Below are 22,974 nucleotides of genomic sequence, written 5' to 3' on the forward strand. Positions count from 1 at the left end.
TGGGACTATGAGATGGCGAACGCTGACCGTTAATGAGGAGTAATTGGTTTGTATTGGTTTTGTATTGGAGCCCCTGGTGGTGCAGTGGGTTAAAGCCCTGTGCTGGCAGGACTGAAGACCAACAAGTCGCAGGTTCGAATCCGGGGAGAGGCGGATGAGCTCCCTCTATCAGCTCCAGCTCCTCATGCGGGGACATTAGAGAAGCCTCCCACAAGGATGATAAAAAAAATCATATAAACCATCCAGGCGTCCCCTGGGCAACGTCCTTGCAGACGGCCAATTATCTCACAACAGGACACTCCTGACATGACCAAAAATTTTTTTTGGTTTTATTGGTTTTATTGTTGTAATGCAGGAACTGTTGGTTAACTGTTAATTGCTGCTATATTGTTTTATACTACTGTTATGTGATGCTGGCATCGAACTGTGCCTTTGTAAGCCGCCCTGAGTCCCCTCCAGGGTGAGAAGGGCGGGGTAGAAGTAACCGAAATAAATAAAAATAAATTATCAACTGAGCAGTTGATAACCGCACTCTGGTGCTGCTTAGCCACACAAGTTCCCATATTCATTTGTGAAATATTGGAATATGTGGGATTTAGGCCAGAAAATATGTTAGTATCAGATCTCATTGTTAGGTAAAGCAAAGGTAAAAGTTTTCCCCTGACATTAAGTCCAATCATGTCCGACTCTGGGGGGTGGTGGTCATCTTCATTTCTAAGCCAAAGAGCCAGCATTGTCCATAGACATCCCCAAGGTCATGTGGCTGGCATGACTGCATGGAGTGCCATTACCTTCCCACTGGATCTACTGATCTACCTATTGATCTACTCACATTTGCATGTTTTCGAACTGCTAGGTTGGCAGAAGCTGGGGCTAACAGTGGGAGCTCATGCAGCTCCCTGAATTTGAACTTGTGATTTTTTGATCAGAAAGTTCAGCAGCTCAGTGCTTTAACTGCACCACCGAGATCTCAGCATTGCTTCCTGCAAATTTTACCACAACTAGTCAACACAGATGTAGGTTTATTACGCCCTGAACAGCTCAGCTATGCTACAAGTCAGTTCCCTGCTGAGGAGTTCAACACACAAGATGTGCATACAACAAAATATGGCTAAAGTGTTTCTATGTTGGCACAAGAGACTTGTTTCTTTAAAGATGTATGCTCAATCACCTGCACTGAATGTATGATCAAATGTATTGTTACTTTCCATAGAGAGGGAGGGTCCTATCCAATTAGGAGCATTCCCATGGAGCACAGTCCCGTCCACTAGCTAATTCAGAAGTTAACACACTCAAATTCTTCAGCAATTATTGGAAGCTACAGTTCATTAACTCTGCACCCAAATTACCTCCCAGTCTATGTATGTTCCTAATTACAGGACATCAGCTTCAGCTGTAAATGCTGAAGTGGAAAGCACTGAAGGAAAAATTATAACCCACTGGGGGACTTGTGTTTCCTAACCTCTAGGAACCAATTTTATTTTATAAACCAGGCAGGTAATAGGGCAGAAGTCAGCTTATGTAAAGGGAAGTAAGCCAATTGTTCTCTGTTCTGCTTAATTACTTCTTAGAAGCTGCATCATAGTCATTTTCAAAAACAAAGCTATGATTGCTTTTTTGGAGGAGTCTTGGTCTTGGCTCAATGGTGATGGAGCAGCAAATGGACTGCAGTTTACTATACCAATGACTTGCAAGAAGGGATGGTTTATGGGAAGAGACTCCTGCTTCAGAGAAATAACCTGGGGAAGGTGTCTTTCCCTCTTAATAAAAGGCATTACAAGAATAACAGAGAGAGGCACAGTCGGCAAGTGTGGAGATACTTGGGTCTGCCCCTAACACTGACCTGACCAATTAACCTGGACTTCTACCACTGTTTTGCCTGTAAGGATACTTCTGCTAGGTCAGGGTGGACAGAAGGTACATCATGATCAATTAGTAGATCTCTGCGTAATCTGAAACAGATTGACAAAAATGTGACTCCCACCCTTTTAATTGCACTGCTGAAATGATGAACCCTGAAAATGAAGCTCATAACTGGAGAAAGATCTTCATATGTCACAACTATATAGGATTCTTCAGCACAGAGTTTTTGATTTTTAAGTATATCTTCTTCCCTTAGTTGCAGTCTGTGGATCTCAGGATTCTGGGTAGGGGGGAGAGAAAACTAGATGTAATAGACCTGAATGTTGCCCTTTCTTCTGTATTCTAGGATATGTGGGTGGCAGAGATTCCTATTCAGGATGGGGGATAGAACCATGATGGGGACAGTGCGGAGCTGTCCAGAGTGGAGCTGTGTCTTCTTTCTGGCACTCCCAATGGCCCAGGAATATCTTTAATAGTTGCAAGGAGGCGCCAGCCAATGAATCTGAACCTACTTGGAGTTCACTGCTGGCGAGTTCCCCCCGCTCAGCTGGAATGACCTGCATGAGAAGTCTTCACTGAGCAGGCCAGCCTTGGCTACAGCTGCTTGGTTGACGCATTGCCATAGTAATAAAGCCTGCAGTAGAAATGTATCTAGTTCAGAAGAGCTAGGGAGAAAAGGGGCAGAGCTAACTGCCAACAGAAGAACTGGCATTTTAATATATTAGCAAGTCTTTAGCCAGGTGAGCTAAAGGAAGGTTGGTTCTGGCTATGTTTGAGCTGAACCAAGGAGTTTAGGTCTTCAGCCTTGATATTTAGAGTGTTAAATGAACCAGTTCTGAATTAGAAACTAGCTTGTGAGCTAGGGGAAAGGAATTCCCAGTATTATATCATGTCTTTAGTGGCAGAGCTGAAGTAGATAAAAGGAGAAACTGTGTCTAAGTGTCAGTCAGTGGGACTGAGGAGAAAAGTGTTATTTGAGAAATAAATTCACAGTTAACCTATTGCTAAGGTGAAGAAACTGCAAGATTAAAATTACCCAGTCAGGGGACTGAGAAAGAATAACATTTAAAAGCGAAGGAAGTTACTAAACCAGGTTGGCAAAAAAGATAAGTCATTCTGGAAATTATATAGAAACTGTTTCAAGTGTTCATGATAATAAAAGTTAACTGAAACAATATCCAAAAAGTACTGTGAAGAAAATACTGTGTAACCAATACGCTTCGTGTGCCTGAGAATACTTAAATAAACATTTCTTTGTTCAATTTCTTACAACAAAGACTTATGTCAAGTTACTAAAGTGAAGATTTACTTCAAGGAAGGTGGCTGAAGATCATTTGGAACAGGATTCAGTTTATGGTATTGGGTTACACATATTAAAGAGACACAAACAAGCATTTTAAAAGTCAAACCTCTCTCATACACACCTCTATCAACCCTCTCTCAAACATTTCTCATTTAATCCTCTCTCAAGCCACTCTCTCAAGCCCCACACAAATATATAAATAAAGTGCTCAGCCACAGCTAAACTACCACTATCCACTCGCCTCATTGCCCTGTTTTATTTGCCATTTAGTCATCCCATCATTAATGGTGGCAGCAGTGGGATAACAAAATAAGGTCTCTCCTGCCTGAAGGTTTCTGCCTTTATTTCCTTCTGTCTGTGTCTCATCAAGTCTCTTTAACGGACTCCAGAGCGGGGCATGGAACCTGTCTTGTCCAGCTGGAAGCAAGTATTTTGCCCACATCACCTGGTACCTGTAAGATCACACTGGAGACTCACTAGGTGGACCATCTTATGCTATCCCATGGGGAAACCAGTCACAGCCCATTGTTGTATATCTACAGGTTGCGCAATTAGGGAAAGAAACAGAAATACTAATATGAAATACAGTTCTAGAGAAATTTCAACATATGGTAATGTGCCTGGTAGTATATAAATAACATATGGGTGTATATAAATACTGAACTTCTTGCTCAGCAGAATGCAGGGCACTCATACCATGTACAACATCCAAAGCCAAAATCATCAACTAACACTCTAGGGTTTGACAGGTTTTACTGGCAGATACAGTTAATTAATTTCAAATTTTGTTTCTACTCATTTTCCCCAACAGCTATCTGTACAGACTAAACTTTCTAACATCCATACAACTCCTGATCAGTAAACACTAAAACAATTAGGTATAAGGAGTTTGCATGAGTGACAATGGAAGACTTCAGTAGCTGAGACTATGTTGGTCAGGAGAAAAAAATTCTTCAGTATTGTTGTTCTGTGCCTTCATGTCCCCTTTCACACAGCTGAATAAAATCCCACATTATCTGTTTTGAACTGGGATATATAGCAGTGTGGACTCAGATATCCCAGTTCAAAGCAGATATTGTGTGTTATTCTGTCTTGATATTCTGGGTTATATGGCTATGTGGAAGGACCCCAAGTTGTTTCTAACCAATGGAGACCCTATAAATAAGGTTTTCTTGGTAAGATTTGTTCAGAGGGGATTTGGTTTTGCCTTCCTCTAAGTCCCATTCCACACTGCCCCTATATCCCAGGATCTGATCCCAGATTATCTTCTTATAGCAGAATATCATGCAGTGGGGATTCATATAATCCTGTTTAAATCAGATCATCTGGGATCAGATCCTGGGATATAGGGCAGTGTAGAAGAGGCCTAAGAGAAAGTGACTTGCCCACGGTCTCTCTATGGTTGAGTAGAGATTAGGACCCTGCCCTCCAGAGTTATGGTCCAACACTCAAGCCGCTATACTACACTGGCGCTCTTCGATATCTATCACTTACAGAATATGAAAAACTACAAAGAATTAGAATAGTTAGCAAAAGGAATTTATGGTAAAGGAGAGAAAAGTGTTATGAAGATAAATCTGTTTTTCATTTTGACAAATTCATTTTACAACTAAAGTTCATCCACTGAAGAGCAGTATTGTGACTTTCAGGATCCAATATAAATCCATCTGTTGATATATTTGTGGAACACTTCCAAAACCCATCCTTTCAGATTAAAATAAATTTTCTAAATGCCTTGGAATGTGTTGGTTCTTTTTAACTCCAAGTCTTTTTTCCTTTTTTTTTTGTTGTTGCAAGAACCACTTCTCTCCTACATTTGGCATTATCTCCGAATGTATCACTTTGCCCAGGCTGACACTCAAGAAATAAGAAAAGAATTCTTGACAAATGTATGGTGTGAGGTTATCAAAATAACACAGACAGCATTCATAGAATCAGAATTTGAAGAGACCACAAAGGCCAACCAATCACACCACCACCATGCAAGAATACACAATCAAAGCACTCCCAACAGATGGTCATGCAGTCTCTTCCCCAGGGTAACATACCCAGCTTCCCAAGCCACTCCTTATGGGGCATAGTTTCCAAACTTTTTGCCATTTTTCATCTCCCTCCTCTGGACATATTCCAGCTTCTCAATAGTTTTCTTGAATTGTGGTGCTCAGCTCTGGCCACACTGTTCCCTATGAGGAGTGGCTTAAAGCACTGAGCATGTTTAGCCTACAGAAGAGAAGGCTGAGAAGAGACATGATGGCCATACATATATATGTAAGGGGAAGTCATAGGGAGGAAGGAGCAAGCTTGTTTTCTGCTGCCCTGGAAACTAGGACGTGGAAGAATGACTTCAAACTACAGGAAAGGAGATTCCACCCAAACATGGGAAAGAACTTCCAAACTGTTCAGCACTGGAACTCTCTGCCCGGAGTGTGGTGGACGTGCCTTCTTTGGAAGCTTTGGTGCTTTGCGATTTTCCTGCTTCTTGGCAGGGGGTTGAATTGGATGGCCCACGAGTTCTCTTCCAGCTCAAGGATTCTAGGTGAGATATTCTATTATATGTTTTTAGGAACTCTGTATTGGCTATTAGTAATTATAATATACCTTTCTAAGTGTGCACAGACCAATATTTAATAATCTGTTCTAAAATCTTTCCTGGTATTGATATCAAGCTAACAGGCTGGTTGTTGCTTGGATCCTCATTTTGCCCTTTTTGAGGATGAGAGCAATATTTGCTTCCTCCAGTTTGCTAGGACCTCTGCGGTTCCCCTAGAATTCTCAAAAATTATTGACGGTGGATCTGAGATTATATCTGTAAGTTCCTTTAATACTCTTGAATGCAATTCATCTGGTCCTGAATACTTGAATTCATTTCTAGTAGCTAGATATTATTTCACTACCTCTTTACTATTTCTGGGCTGCAGTCTCCTAATGAAAAGGTAAGGTAAAGTAAAGGTTTTCCCCTGACATTAAGCCCAGTCGTGTCTGACTCTGGGGGTTGGTGCTCATCTCCATTCCTAAGGCAAAGAGCTGGTGTTGTCCGTAGACACCTCCAAGGCCAGGTGGACGGCATGACTGCATAGAGCGCCATTACCTTCCCGCCAGAGCATTACCTTCCCTATTGATCTACTCACATTTGCATGTTTTCGAACTGCTAGGTTTGCAGAAGCTGGCACTGACAGTGGGTACTCACGGCGCTCACCAGATTCGAACCTCTGACCTTTCAGTCAACAAGTTTAGCAAGTCAGTGGTTTAACCCACTGCGCCACTGGGAGCTCCCTAATAATAATAAATAAATCTTATTTTTTTAAAAAACTTTATTTATATTCCAACCTCTCTCCCAGGGCCTTAGGGCATATAACTGCACCATTTGTTCTGTTTGCATTAGGAAGAATACTGTTCTTTTTGTGAAATTATTCTCTTTTTTATTAGCATTTCACCACCTTCTCCACTCCGTGGCATACTATATCCTTATTCTTCCTTTTAATACAGACATAACCAAGAAATACTTTTATAGTTTTTAACCTCTTAACCAAGCCTGAGCTTGTTCTCTACTTTCTTTTCATTTTCTTCCAACACATGTTGGCTAGCCATGTTTTCCCACTTTTTCCATTTGTGGTACTTTCAAATCTTTGTTATGTTCTTTAGACACCACCCATTTTCCTCTTCAATTGAATTGTTTGAAGTTGTGCCTTTGACATACAACTTTCAAGAAATGGCCATCCATCGTAGTATTCCTGACCATGTGATTACACCCAGTATTTCCCCAAAGTTACTGGAATCAGCATTCTTAATGTCTAGAATCCATGTCTGACTATTCATTGTATACTAAAATCTAGAAGAACAGTAGTCACTTCCAAGTAAGGAACCTTCCACCCATTAACCAGGCCATCACTGTTGCTTAGGATCAGATCTAAAATAGCAGCTCCCCTTGTTGTCTCTTCCATCTTCTGGACAATGGAATGTCTCCAGGGCAAGTGAGGAATTTGTTGGAGCTTATATTCATGATGACATGTGGCTTCCAACAAAAATCAGGATAGTTCGTAATACATTATTTCTCTGCTTTCTTAAGATATACGTATCTCTCCTTTCTTAATATTTGGTTATCTGTCCCAGAAGGAGCCCCCGGTGGCACAATGGGTTAAACCCTTGTGTTGACAGGATTGCTGACTGACAGGTCAGTGGTTCAAATCTGGGAAGAGCAGGTTGAGCTCCCTCTGTCAGCTCCAGCTCCCCATGCAGGGACATGAGAGAAGCCTCCCACAAGGATGGTAAAACATCAAACATCTGGGCGTCCCCTGGGCAATGTCCTTGCAGACAGTGAATTCTCTCACACCAGAAGCAACTTGCAGTTTCTCAAGTCACTCCTGACACAGAAAAATAAATCTGTCCCAGAAAAGCATCATGCAAAACCTCAGTCTTGCTTGGGGGTATTTAGTATGCTCCTATAATGGCATCACTGTTGTTTCTCTCCCCCTTAATTTTTATCCTAATGCTCTCAATCTGGCTTCCAAAAGCCTGTCCCATATTAACATATGTTAATGTCATATTAAGGTCATCTTTCAGATGCAACAAGAATTAAAATTTTGTAATTCTCTTGATTGACATATTTTAATAAGTGGAGATATAATTGTAATGCCCTGAAGCAATAACTCTCTACAGACAGCTAGTTGACTACCGTATATACTCGAGTATAAGCCGGCCTGAATATAAACTGAGACACCTAATTTTACCACTATAAACTGGGGGAAAGTATTGACTCAGGTATAAGAGTGAGAAATGCATCAGCTACTGGTAAATCTCAAAATAAAATAGATACCAATAAAATTACATCAATCAAGGCATCAGTAGGTTAAATACTTTTGAATATTTACAGGTAATTTAAGATAAGACTGTCCAACTCTGATTCAACCATTATTCTAACCTTCTTCAATGTAAATGTGCTTACATATCTTTCCAATAATAATAGAGTAAAATAATAAATGTAATAATAATAATAATAATAAAGTAAAGCAATGGAAATGTAATAACAATAATAGGGTAAAATTATAAATATAATAACAATAAGTAGAGTAAAATAATAAATGTAATAAAAATAATAATAGAGTAAAATAATGTAAATGTAATAATAATTAATAGAGTAAAAGAATACAAATGAAATATTAATAATAGAGAATATAATAAATGTAAAAATAACTATAATAAATAGAGAAAAATAACAAATGTAATAATATCAATAATAATAGAGTAAAATAACATAAATGTAATAATAATGATAGAGTAAAATAATTAATGTAATAAAATAATACTGAGAACAGAATAAAATAATAAATAACCATGACTTAAATATAACCTGAGGGGGGCTTTTTCAGCCTAAAAAGGGCTGAAAAACTAGACTTATGTTGGAGTATATACAGTATTCATAACATTATGGTACTGTGTTTCAAAGGGAGACAACAAGGTGGCCCAAACAAGCCTACAGGGCAGAATTGACTCATTTTACTTGCTGCCATCAGAAAAAGGGAGAGGCTGAGTGTACATATTTAAAAAAGTCACTCTTTGTTGGAACTGAGACTGAAAGGAGGAGAGAAGCGATTTTGCTCCCTGCAGGAAATCCTATGACACGTGGGGATCTGGATATTTGATGGGGAATAAGGGTATGAGACTGTAGTATTGTCGACACTCATCATAGCCTTCCAATGTGCGTGTAAATAAACCTTTTATCATGTAAATGCCAGACGACTCCAGAAACTTACATTTAAGGCAAATTAATCCAGGTTAAGCCTTAGAATATCCGCCACTTCTTACTGCTTAGAAGTAGGATGCCTGTAGCACATAACAGTACACTACCTATGATTTAGAATTGAAGATTCATGTGTGTATGCAGAAAAAGTGAATGAAAACAGAAATGTGAGATGTAACCAATACTCAAAACCACAGGCCAGAGTTGAGTAGGGAAGCAGAGCAAAAAACAGAAATCACATTATAACTTGGAATGTGGGTTTGAAGACACATACTCAGTTTTCAGCCTGCATCCTCTTCCCTGCCTTAAAGCTGAACCCATCCAAACCTGAGCATTTTTTTTAGGACGTGAATACAAATATCTCCTTTGTTTCACGATACCCTCTCAGCTGTGGACACTCCTCAACACTCATTCAAAGGAAAACAAGTTGCCTCAGATCCAAGCATAAAAGGTAAAAAATGTAAACTGAATTAGAATGATGCTTTTATGGTTGACATTCACAAAGCCATTTCGATTATTTGGCCATTCATATTGAAATTAGTAAGATTTAAACATCCTTTACCAGTGTGTAGCTGTAGAGATTTCAGCTTTTGTGCTGCCAGCAACCTAAATGGCCTAGGAACAAAGATGGGAGGGATGCTCCCAGGAGAACTAAAGCCTGTTTACACATATAAATTATTGGCCTCTTACTTAAGAAAAAAGAGCATCTTGACCTTAAGGTCCAGTTGAAATCCACCATTCTCTGCCACAAAGGATCTTTTTAGGACCTTGACAGCATCCTTTTAATTAAGCCGCACAGACAACAGCCAACCACTTGAAAAGTCACCAGGCTGTCCCTAATGGCCAGGAGCCCAGATTCGAAATAGCATTTGTGCTCTTCCCAGAAAAATCTCTAATGCGAGAAAGATGCTGCCATTCCTGGATGTGTGTGCTGTTTATACACTCTTTGGCAGCTTAGCATCCTCTCTACTGTTCAGCTTCTGGGATAATGAGTCAATCCTTGGCCCCTTTCTCCAGGACACTGCTTTCAGTCAGTTCTTTGGCATCATCACATTAACAACTGTAGGACTTGGTCTAGCAATAAACAAAGCCCGTCCCAGTTGCCACAGAACACCTGGGAATTTCCTAGCATCCTCTTTTCTGCCTGCTATCAACACTACTTAATCTGTAACATTGTGAAGAGCCAACATTTGCCTGGAGTAGCAATACCCAAGTATTTGCACGCTCTGGCTAGGAGGAGGGGGTGAAGAAGAGTTTTCCACTTTTAAGCAGGCTCCAGAGACTTGTTGTTTACATATAGTATATGCCTTCAAGTTGACTAATGACAGCCACATCAATTTCATAGGGTTTTTGTAGGCAAAGAAAACCTAAAGATGATTTGCCACTAACTTACTGTCCCATATAGCCTGCCATCTTGTGTTATCTAACAGCCCTTCTTTGCACTAGTCAGACCTGACTAGGCTTGATTTCTGAACTCACATGGATTTGGTGTCGTCTGAATATTTGGTGCCATCTGATCTGTTCAAATGCAAACAGACCATGGAATTATTCTCTTCTGGAGGCAGTGTGCTTCTGTACATCCGTTGTTGTGGGGACCGTGGGTGCAGCAGGGGTGCTGATACACTCATTATTTGCTTGGGGCTTTCCCACAGACATTGGCAACTGTGTGAGCAGAATACTGAACTGCATTTGTCTAATCCAGCAAAAACCCAGGATAAATAAAGATGTTTTTCTTCTGAGACTGAAAGGAGACATGATGATCATGTATAAATATGTGAGGGGAAGTCACAGGGAGGAGGGAACAAGCTTGTTTTCTGCTGCCCTGGAGACTAGGACGTGGAGCAATGGCTTCAAACTACAAGAAAGGAGATTCCATCTAAACATTAGGAAGAACTTCCTGACTGTGAGAGCTGTTCAGCAGTGGAACTCTCTGCCCCCGAGTGTGGTAGAAGCTCCTTCTATGGAGGCTTTTAAACAGAGGCTGGATGGCCATCCGTTGGGGGTGCTTTGAATGCGATTGTCCTGCTTCTTGGCAGGGATTGGACTGGATGGCCCACAAGGTCTCTTCCAACTCTATCATTCTATGATCTATCCCTGACTATTGCTCTACATAAATAGTTTCTTGAACACTTGAATATATTTTTTTTTGAAAAATACAAACTTCATTCTTCTTGTACTAGTACTCCAGTCCTTCTGAGAGAGAATTTGAGATCCTTTAAACATGTTCTTCCTTGTTTTTCTCCTTGGATATTCACATCTGGATAAGCCTAAAGGCATTGTTAGCACCAGAAACTTCTGTAGAACTCTTTAGGCCTAATTATGTCTGCCTACCAATAACAGCCATATCACAGGATTTGCATCAAGAATATCAAAGAACTGGTAACAATTGCTATTCATATAGCAGGGGCAGTAGAGTGATAATCTATTTCATATGACTTGATCAGTCCTGTTAGATTCTCTTTTCAACAGAAAATTATACACAATGCAATCTCAATGTTCTGTTTATTCAAACCTTTAGAAATCTGTTTCCAATCTCCTCGTGCCATTACAAGAGAGACTCATCAAGAGAAAATCCAATTAGCAAAGAACATGGTTGCAACATGCAAGGGACTCCAAAAAGAGCAAAACTCTGGCATGAATTGTGACAATGCTGCAGATGACTTAAGTCATTAAAGGCATTGAGAAGTGCTGCCCACACCCATGTAAGCCTATAACAGAATAATTCTTTCTCCTTCCCTCGTACTCACAAACACGCAGGCACAGCTGCCTTTTGTTTACCATGACAAAATAAATATCAGCCAAACTTCACAGGAAATCTGTCAAGAAAATATCCTTGAAACAAGGTTTGTTACGCTTTGCTACCTTTGTTACACTTACAGGTAAGCTTGGCTCTCAGATTTACCAGAAAGCTTGTTGCAAACTGTAGTATAATTGTATTGTCGAAGGCTTTCATGGCCAGAATCACTGGATTGTTGTAGGTTTTTTCAGGCTATATGGCCATGTTCTAGAGGCATTCTCTCCTGACGTTTTGCCTGCATCTATGGCAAGCATCCTCAGAGGTAGTGAGGTCTGTTGGAACTAGGAAAAGGGGTTTTATATATCTGTGGAATGACCAGGGTGGGACAAAGGACTCTTGTCTGCTGGAGCTAGGTGTGAATGTTTCAACTGATCACCTTGATTAGCATTTGATGGTCTGGTAATGTCAAAGGCTTTCGCGGATGGAATCACTGGGTTGTTGTGAGTTTTCCAGGCTGTATTGTCATGTTTCAGAAGTATTCTCTCCTGCATCTATGGCAAGCATCTTCAAAGGTTGTGAGGTCTGTTGGAAACTAGGAAACTAGGAAACTAGGAAAATGGGGTGTGTGTGTGTCTCTCTCTCTCTCTCTGTGGAATGTCCAGGGTGGGAGAAAAAATATATATTCCACAGATATATAAACCCTATTTTTCTAGTTTCCAACAGGCCTCACAACCTCTGAGGATGCTTATCACAGATGCAGGTGAAACATCAGGAGAGAATGCTTCTGGAACATGGCCATATAGCCCAGAAAACTTACAACAACCAAGCCTCCATAGGTATTGCAGCCTTCTAGAGGATGAGCCAAACAGCATTTCCAGGAGGTAACCCCTTCCCAAGCCCTGGCTACTTGTATTTTATATCGACACAACTGATCACATCTTATTTATATTATCACAACTCTGGTGGTGTGGTAGCTGAAACCAGGCCTTGTGAGTTCTTCATTCTCAATAAGGAGTCTACATAACGGACTTTGGAGATTCTAGTTTATCAGGGACAAAGCAATATTAGTGGTGCATATTGCCCAATTCACGATTTGGACACCATGCTGTCCAAGTCTGACTTGTCTCTCTCCATCAAGAAAATCCCCTGATTTATTCTAGGTTTGTTTGTTTGTTTGTTTGTTTGTTTATACCCAGCTTTATCTCCCTAAAGAGGACTTAAAGGTTTATTTTCTCTGTCTTGTGAATAGGAATATGATTTTTTTTTGCTCCTTTTTTTGAATTCTACCTGTGTTCCTATCCCATTCTTTAGTCGTATCAGGTTGCAAAATGTTTTTCTTCCTGCACAAAAATCTACACACATTTTAGCCATTTCCGTGACTTTATGAACACAGCCTTTAGAAATATGCAGATATCTGTAGCATGGTGCCCTTGGGCTCATAATGAGTCTTGGAAGGTACAAAATTAGTTATTTATCACAAATTCTATCAACTGCTAAGGTAAAGAAAACAAGCCAGACTACTGGATTTGAACACATCATGGTGTACCAACCAAAGATTAAGACTGCGGTTTGTTCAGCCACTTCTCCTTGCAGTGGGATCGAGCAGACATGCTGCTTCATGCCTGAATCCTGTCCTGTTGTTGTGTGCAAAGGTTTACATTGTGACCATTCTCAGATAATGGTATAATTGTTGCAGGTTATGATAATCTGTTTGTTGCTTTTAATTGCCATTAAGTTGACTTCAACTTATGGTGACCTATTGAACGAGAGACCTCTATGGCTTGCAGACACAGAGCTATCGTTTCCTTGAGTGAGTTCATTCACCTTGAATGTGGCCTTCTTCTTTTTTCTGCTGCTTTTTACCCTACCAAGCATTATTTATTTATTTATTTATTTATTTACAGTATTTCTATCCCTCCTTTCTCAGCCCAAAGGTGACTCAAGGCAGCTTACAAAATTGGCAACAATTCGATGCCACAACAGTCATAAATGCCATTAAAACATTTAACATAACATAATCCATATAAAACCATTTAAACTATAATCACCTATGTCCTCCAGTTAAACTCATTTTCCATTAACATCATTTTAAGCCATTCCACGTTCACTCTTTCATAGTACCGTGTTTATCTATTATGCTGCAGTTCCAAAAGCTTGTTCAAAGAGGCCAATCTAATATCCCTAGGAAGGGAGTTCCACAGCCAAGGGGCCACCACTGAGAAGGCCCTGTCTCTCGTCCCCACCAAGCGTGCCTGCAAACAAGGTGGTATTGAGAGCAGGGCCTCCCCAGATGATCTTAAGTTCCTAGATGGTTCATAGGGAGAGATATGTTCGGACAGGTAGGCTGGACCGGAACCATTATTGTCTTTTCTAGCGAATCTTGTTTTCACGTGATATGGCCAATGTGCAGCAGCCTCAGTTTAGTCATCGCTGCATCTCAGGAGCATTTAGGGATTGCTCTAGGACCTACTTATTTGTCTTTTTATCAGTCCAAGGTATCCACAGAACTCTTCTCCAGCACCACACTTCAAATGAATTGATTTTCTTCCTATTAGCTTTCTTCGCTATCCAGCTTTTATAACCATACATAGAAATGGGAAATCCACACAGCATTATTATCTCTTTCTGAGCATAGTTACTAATCCAAACAATTCCTTTCAACCTTAAACTGATTTAATAATAGGATCAAAAGACAGATTAAATACACTTTGTGTATAGCTGATTTTTTTCTTAAGATTCTGATTTTTCCCGCTTTTATTGCAGAGCAAACAAATAATGTAAACACAAACTACCTGATTGTTCCTTCCTTCTTTGTAGTAATGCAACCTTTATTTAATTTTCAGGAAATTAGAAACAAAGTGATAGTTTCACAATTGCCTTTGATCAAAACCTCTGAAGCGTCATTTTGGGCAGCCGGCCAGGGTTGTTCAAGCAGTTTCTTTTGCATAAAACTATGGACATCACAAGCATGCTATGAACACTAGAGAAATTAAGTATTTATTTACAATTCTTCTGTGATTTTAGAGGATTGCCTTGTTTGGAAACTTTAAAGTATTGCTGGAGACAAAGGTTACCCAAACGAACTAGCCATGAATGAGTTGCCCTGATTTACAATGCAATTAATTGTATCCCCAGGTTTCCAACTCATATGGTTAATGATGACATCAGAGTGCCTCTGTGGGCCTATTTCCTTGTAAATCATTCCACTCTATCCCCATGCTATTAATACAACTGGAGGCAAATGGCCTTGAAGAGGGCCCCAGCTTACATGTTTAAAATTAGAGAGGAATTTTGAAGTAATAACCTGCCGTAAGAGAGGAAGAAAGTCCCAAACAAAGAGGGTCTCCTGCTGGAAGCTATGAAGTGGAAGCCTAGATATCTGAAATCAACCAGCTTCATAATAAGTCCTTCTGCTTTAAAACAAAAACTCTTGGAAAAGGAACTGACTGGAAATGCCTCAGGTCACTCTGATTATCTCTCCTGATTACATCCTTGCTTCTCTCAGTGTGGCCATTTAATACATGTTAAGGTACTAGCAGTTAAATCAAATAGAATCATAGAGTTGGAAGAGACCTCGTGGGCCATCCAGTCCAACCCCCTGCCAAGAAGCAGGAAAATTGCATTCAAAGCACCCCCAACAGACACCCATCCAGTCTCTGTTTAAAAGCCTCCAAAGAAGGAGCCTCCACCACACTCCAGGGCAGAGATTTCAACTGCTGAATAGCTCTCACAGTTAGGAAGTTCTTCCTCATGTTCAGGTGGAATCTCGATTCCTGTAGTTCAATGGTTCTCAACCTGTGGATCCCCAGATATTTTGGCCTTCAACTCCCAGAAATCCTAACAGCTGGTAAATGGAGGCATCTTTTTTGTGGACCTTCCCACTCCCTCTATGCTTTCATTCCATCTTTCTTCTAGTCAGTTCCTTCCTAATCTGGGCTTCCTTCCACCCTAGCTGTCAACCCACTCTCTTTGTCCCTCTCCTATCTCTCTCCTCTCTTTTTAAAATCTTGTCTCTTTTCTTCTCACAACTGCTCCATCCCAGTTGCACTTGGAGTCTATTTCACACCCCAGTCAGTGCTCATCAGAGATATCATTTCTGTCTCTTATATCTTCATAAGTCTATGACCACATATACTGCGGGAAAGTGGCCTATGCCCACAGCAGGCACCCTGATGTTCCCAGAGCCAACTTAACCCTGGAATGATGCACCTACTCAAAATTTCTAAAGCATCATGACCAGGAAAGATTCAGCTCAACAAGTGTGGATATATGTACCAAAATACTGTTAGCAAACTCATACCATGAGGTTGCAACAGGTAGTCTGTAAGGAAGAAATACTTTATCAAATACTTTCCAAACAAAGAACTATGAAACAGATCAAATAAGATCTCTTCTGCATACCATCATGATATGTCACATATTGTATGATTCCTAGCACAACAGCAGAGCAATAACTAGGATCTGTTGCAAACCTTGATTGCTGCAAACCTTCTTGTAGTCCAGCTGGCACTGATAGGAACCCATTAGGATAAATAAAACAGGTGAGAATAAATAGGTCAAAAATCCCAAAAAATTTTGAGAAATGCAATGAAAATGAGATTGAAAGATTTTCTTATCTCTAGTAATAACTCCTTTCTCTTATCAGTCAAAAACATCACCACAACCCACCGTCATGAAAAATCTTTTCAGGAATCCATTACTTTGATAACTCCATCTTCATCCCCAACAAAACTGAAGTCCAACTATCCCTACATTGTTCAATATTAAATAAATAAAATGCATGAAGGAAAACTGCCCCCTTGCCAAACTACACATACTCATTTAAACGTCTGGACTGTATTCAGAGTTGATGCAATATGTGCTTCGATCCAGGCATGAACAAAGCTTGGGAGCAGTGTGCAACTAATAACAGCATTAACTCTTAACATATTATTTTGGAAGTATTTTATATTAACAATGGTTACCACATTTGGGAAGCAATGTAACAATTACTAATTTCTTAGTGCAACAATGTTTATTTGTTACTCTGGAAACATTGCTTTCAGGAGATCATTTTGGAATTTTTTGGCCATTTTTTGGCACATATATAACAGCCTGCGGTTACAAGGTCATTCCCACCACAAATATGTTTCCTGAATGTACCTCTAGAATGCCTGAACAGAAATGATGTGTGGTTGATTTGCTCACAGCCATTAGCCACTACCTTACCCATTGTGCCTCCGAGGGCATAAAAAAACATGCTGGGCGAGAGAAAAGTCTTATCTGATTCAACATCCTTCCCTCACAGTGGCCAACCAGAGGACCATAAAAACATCCAACCAGGACTTAAGCACAGCAGCCCAGCCCTATTTGAATCCCCATCAGAAGCAATTACAACATTGTTGTCTATGAAGCTGCCCAGTCTCCCTTAAAACTAGCTAAATTAGAATCCTTCTTGAAATGAAATTTAATTTACTAAAATTACAAACTCCACAATGCAAGAACCAGTCCTCTCTTCCTGCTGACCTGCCATCCCTTTTGTATACTGCTCATATAATGTTGCATAACTTAATAATAATTAGATTTTTAAAAATACTCACGTTTAATGCAGCGATTTGTCCCCGGGGCAGTTGTCCACCCTGAGCAGCATTGTCCTCCACAGACATTAGGCCTAGGCAATTGCAAACAACAAGATTAAGGGAAAATGTTTATAGTTCCCCAAATACATCCTTATTAATTCAGACAATAATGTGGACCCTCTAGATGTTGTTGGGTTCCAGTATGCCTCAGCCATAGTCAGAACATCCTAGTCAAGATTATGAGAGTTGTAAGCCAACATCTGTATATACACCAACATTTCACAGATGAAAACTAGGACATACAGTATGGCAATGACACCACCTACACTGCCATATAATGCAACTTGAAACTGCGTTATATGAACAGTGTAGACTCAGATAATGCAGTTAACTCTAGTTTCTAATACAGAACATATGCCACCTAGTAGTCACCATTTATTCCTAACTTGTGGTCCCCAAGAACGAAAATATGGTCTGCAACCTCACTGTTACTATATCATTGCAACGAGAGCAACTGGTCTCGCACAACCCTCTTATAGTGCCAAGGCAATGGGGATGTCAGGAGGGGGGAGGTTGACTATCCACGAAAGGCACAACAACAAGCCTACTGACTGCTGCTTCTCCTCCTCCTCCCTCTCCCTGTGGCACCTGGAAGCGGGGGCACCTTTGTGTCTTTGTTTTTAGGTCTGTTCCTGGGCTTATTTGGGGAGCTGATTCAAAAAATTGCATTGGATAGACCACATAAGTTCTAGATTATTAAATACGGTTTTTTGTGGGCGAGCAGATGGTGACTACTGGATGGCCTATGCTCTGTATCAGAAACTAGAGCTGATGTGGTCTATCCAATGCAATTTTCGAATCAGCATGCTAAATAACCAAAATTAATCTAAAGTTGATCCAAAATGGATTCATAACCTTTTTGGTACTAATGTTGAAGAGTGGTCCCTGGTCAAAGTGGTCTCTGGTCAAAAAAGTTGGAAATCCCTGATCTAGACTGACATATGTGTAGATGGTGCCAAAACAGCATCGGCATATGATCAAGATGAAAAGGTTATTAGGGAGCTAAGAGAGGTTGCAGCAATTTGCTTTTGCTGGAGCTTGATGGGACAGGAAGATTCTACCTCCATTTTCCTGAGTTAATTGAGTGCAGAATGCTTTTGAACTTTAAACTCAGTTTGCAGCAACTGGAATAAAACAGGAGAAAGTGTGAGAATGGGGGAACCTTCTTTTATTAGTCTGCACTTCCACATAATCCAGTTCAAAGCAGATAATCTGGATTTTATATGGCAGTGTAGAAGGACCCTGGAAGAGAAACTGGGACATTTTAAAAGCATCTGAAAAAGTGGAATGTTTAATCAGAACTATCCCTGGCAAGGACAAACATCTAGAAGGATACTAGATATAGGTGCACTTATGGGGCTGGGCTGGGGTGGAGTGGGGTGGGGGGGGGAGGATGTGTAATTATAAGTGGTAAGGCATTGGTAAATACATGATACAGAAAGGTGGATCACGGTCTGCTATTCCTTTGTTGGATAATATGATGAACTGTTCCAAACCATTGGTGTGAGCTTGTGAATACATAGACTGTACACTATGTACACTTGCATTTGTTTCCTTCAGGAGCTCAGAGACTTTATTCCTTAACCCAGCATTTCTCAACCTGGGCATCGGGCCCTCCGGGGGGCTGCAAGGGGGTGTCCGAAGGGTTGCCAAAGACCATCAGAAAACACAGTATTTTCTGTTGGTCATGGGGGTTGTGTGTGAGAAATTTGGTCCAATTCTATCATTAGTGGGGTTCAGAATGCTCTTTGATTGTAGGTGAAATAAATCCCAGCAACTACAACTCCCAAATGACAAAATCAATCCCCCCCAACCCCGCCAGTATTCAAATTTGGGCATATCTGGAATTTCTGCCAAATATGGTCCAGTAAATGAAAATACACCCTGCATATTAGATATTTACATTATGATTAATAACTATAGCACAATTAAAGTTATGAAGTAGCAACAAAAATAATTTTATGGTTAGGGGTCACCACAACATGAGGAACTGTATTAAGGGGTATTAGGAAGGTTGAGAACCATTGCCTTAACCTGTGTCATTTTGTCAAGGTGCACTGTTGACAAGGCCTCCTTTATGCTTTTCTCCAGGCCAGATTTCTATTGTAGTGAAGATGGCTATTTCACAGCATCCCATTCTTCCCCAAGGATTTGCTAACAGGACTTTTGTGAAACTACTGAACATGATTGCTAAGGGGGAAAACATTTCCTGTTCTTGCCTCATATTATTGGCACAATCTGGCAGTGGTTTCTGCAGGCAGCACAAATCACCCCATGAAGAGAACAGCTCTGGCTGTAAACCAGACCTGCAATTCCTGGTGGGATAAACTCCAGATCCCTGACAACTATAAGACCACTGCCTGCTTGTGCACAAGGACAGCTTGTTCACATTAAAAGAAAAGGTATATTGCTAACACCTGGCTACCATCCTGAGTGGAAAATATGTAGTGTGGGGTTTTTGTTATTTGTTTAACCTTAAGGCAATGTTTCACAAACTTCTGATAACCAAAACCCTATTCAGCCACTCCAGATTTGTTTTATCCAGTATGTAAGGAGTGTGAACATATGTGTCTCCTGTGCTTTGTAATTTTGTGAAAGCCTGAAATCCTTCATCATTTGGTTCAAGGCTAATGATTCAAAACATCCTGCTTGTTGTGTGCCTTCAAATCATTTCCAACATGGCAACCCTATCATGTTGTGTGTATGACATGATTTGTTCGGGGGGGGGGGGGCATTTCATTCCTCTGAAATTGAGAGTGTGACCTTCCCAAGGCCATGGCTGTGTGGAGATTCAATCCCTGATCTCCCAGAATCCTACTCCAACACTATACTCAGCTGGCTCTCCTCAATCCCATTGGCCCTAAGTAGTGGTTCCCAACCTCTGGTCCTCCAGTTGTTTTGGACTTCAACTCCTAGAAATCCCAGCCAGTTTACCAGCTGTTAGGAATTGTGGGAGCTGAAGTCCAAAACACCTGGAGGGCCAAAGGTTATGAACCACTGTAGCCTAAAGAGCAAAGGTTAGCAGAGCTGATTATGGCCTATGGGTTGCACTTTTCTTACCTGCAGTAAACAAAGGGTTAGCATATAATTTGACAGGTATTACCTGACACTTGCTATTCAGGAGCACTGTAAACTAAACTTTCTAGTGAAGGCTGAGGTCAAGTTTGTGAATCTAGAACATTAAAAGTTTTCTTTGATGCGAAGGATGGAACATTAATCCAAATGCAGGAGCCCAAAGAGGCTGCCCTGTGTCATTTCACTGATTGGGATATATGGGGGAGAACTGCTGTTCAAATCTATGATGGGTTGAGTCAGCGGATAATGTGGATATGCGAGATCCACTGTGCTATATTTGTGCTTATTGGCTACATTTGTTTTCCTCTTTTCTGGACCTCTTTAAGGATCAATAGAAGATGGGTGAGAGGTCAGCACTTATTCAGGGACTGTTCAGTTGCATTTGCCAAATGTACAGTACTTCCAAATACTAACCAGATCTGATACAGTTTCATTTCTGAAATCAGGTGAGCTCTGGTGCCTTCCCACTGTCAAGCTACAAACCATGGTTGAGAAATCCGCTGCCCCACCTGCTGCTGGATTGTAATTCCCATCAATCGCACCATAGTCTATACTATTTATGACTGATGAGCTTTGCAGTCCAACAGTAATTGTCCCTGCTTTAAATGGGACAACTGAGGCACAGGCTATGAAAAAAAAAAATTCTTGAGGCCTTCAAACAAACACAGTGACCCAGAGTGCAATTGACAGGAAACTGCACCCAATCCTGGTGCTTAAAGGAACAATATTATCAAACAAGTGTTTTGCATTTTAATTGTACATGTTAAAATCTTATCTGTATTTTGAAAAATATAACATATGAAACTGTTTCAAATTCATTTTCAAAGTGATCAAAATGCAGGTGAGGAGCACATATATTTACTGCCAATAAAACCGGTGGTATTGAGTAAAGGTACATTGTACTAAGTAAGGCAAGTGGTATATGTTTTTTTCTATTGCCAACTAAAGAATTTTAATAGCAGGTCATATGCATTGGTTGAGGGTGGAGGGGGATATGGCTATGGGCTATGGAGATGACTAAAGGGCCTGTTACCTTTTCTCTGCACAATAACCAGTCCCAGCGAGCATCTGGTTGCATTTAAACAATTTACTCAACATTTGAGTGGTTTGAATGCTGTGTGGTTTTTGCTGCCTTAGAAAGAATTCAAAATAAATTCCTGTAGCTTTGAGGACCACCACGTGTTTACAGCTCAGGGAGAGATGGTGCTCTCAGGAAGGAACAGTCAGCATCCTGCTACTGAGCACCGAGGCAGAATCCCCCACCCACTCTCTTTCCAGCATCGTCATCTCCTGATGCATCCCGGCCAGTAAGCACGCAAGTCACAGGGTGCATACAGATCTGGAGCCTAAGCCCAGCCTGGATCCTGCTGAGTCTCTAAAAGTACAGACTTCTTTGGGCTTCTGTATTATATTTTGTTACCACTGCACCCAAGGAGAGATTGGGAAAAACTTACTTTTCTGAATGATAATTCACAGAATCTCCTAGCCAACAGGGCCAAGATCATGCTCATTCAAGACTTAGAAACATAGAATCATTGAGTTGGAAGAGACCTCATGGGCTATCCAGTCCAACCCCTGCCAAGAAGCAGGAAAATCGCATTCAAAGCACCCCCAACAGATGATCATCCAATCTCTGTTTAAAAGCCTCCAAAGAAGGAGCCTCCGCCACACTCTGGGGAAGAGTCCCACTGCTGAACAGCTCTCATGGTTAGATTCCACCTAACCCGTGTTCAGGTGGAATCTCCTTTCCTGTAATTTGAAGTGATTTTATCACATCCTAGTCTCCAAGGCAGCAAAAAACAAGCTTGCTCCCTCCTCCCTATGACTTCCCCTCGCATATTTATGCATGTCATCATGTCTCCTCTCAGACTTCTCTTCTAAAGGCTAAACATGCCCAGCTCTTAAAGCTGCTCCTCATAGGGCTTGTTCTCCAGACTCTTGATCATTTTAGTCGCTGTTCTCTGGACACATTCCAGCTTGTCAACATCTCTCTTCGATTGTGGTGCCCAGAACTGGACACAGGTGTGATCTGACCAAGGCAGAATAGAGGGTAGCCTGAATCTTGACACTATACTCTAATTTACTTCTGGAATTTCATGTCCAAAAATGTAATTCTTTAAGGTGTACAGATATTTTTTTTCCCAGTCATGAAACTATCTGTGGCTGGGATGCTTTTAAAAATATCTTCAGAAGGAAAGTATTCTGCTCTAGAATTACCAATTCAGGATTGCCCCGGGCCCTGAGGTTTCTGTCCAAAACCTAAAATAAAGGGTTGGCCCCTGGTGATATCATTAAGTGCTGTTTAAGTTTAAGTACCAACTACAGTTGCAGCTTGTCAATCTAACATACACATACGTGGTTCAGGACAAAAAAATATGCTTTCCTGTTTGGAAATTAAGAAATAAATGTTAACTAAAGGAGTTAGTCTCAGATCGAGGCAAAATGAGAAGAGTGTTCCTTTGTGTTTACTTAGGAAAACAGGATATCAAACATTTAATATAGCCCAGTTGCGGAATCTAACCAGAAGGTGGATGCAAAGAAGAATGGATCTTGTGCCCTAGCACAAAATAACTGGAAGGAAAGGGGGGAACTAAGGAAACACACAGGGCCTTTAAGAGAGTCTTGGAAAATTGCAGCAACA

General features: G+C 40.7%; 1 protein-coding gene across 2 annotated transcripts in view; it reads right to left on the reverse strand.

Annotated features, from left to right (window-relative positions):
• Window positions 1–22,974, reverse strand: part of LTBP2 (latent transforming growth factor beta binding protein 2) — a 176,327-nt gene that overhangs the window by 146,184 nt on the left and 7,169 nt on the right. For both annotated transcript variants that reach the window (XM_067462891.1, XM_060758570.2), the window contains exon 2: window positions 17,220–17,290. In XM_067462891.1, coding sequence (XP_067318992.1) covers window positions 17,220–17,290 — 71 coding nt within the window. The remainder of the gene's footprint in view (window positions 1–17,219; window positions 17,291–22,974) is intronic.

Source organism: Anolis sagrei, chromosome 1, assembly GCF_037176765.1.
Source record: "Anolis sagrei isolate rAnoSag1 chromosome 1, rAnoSag1.mat, whole genome shotgun sequence".
NCBI lineage: Eukaryota > Metazoa > Chordata > Lepidosauria > Squamata > Dactyloidae > Anolis > Anolis sagrei.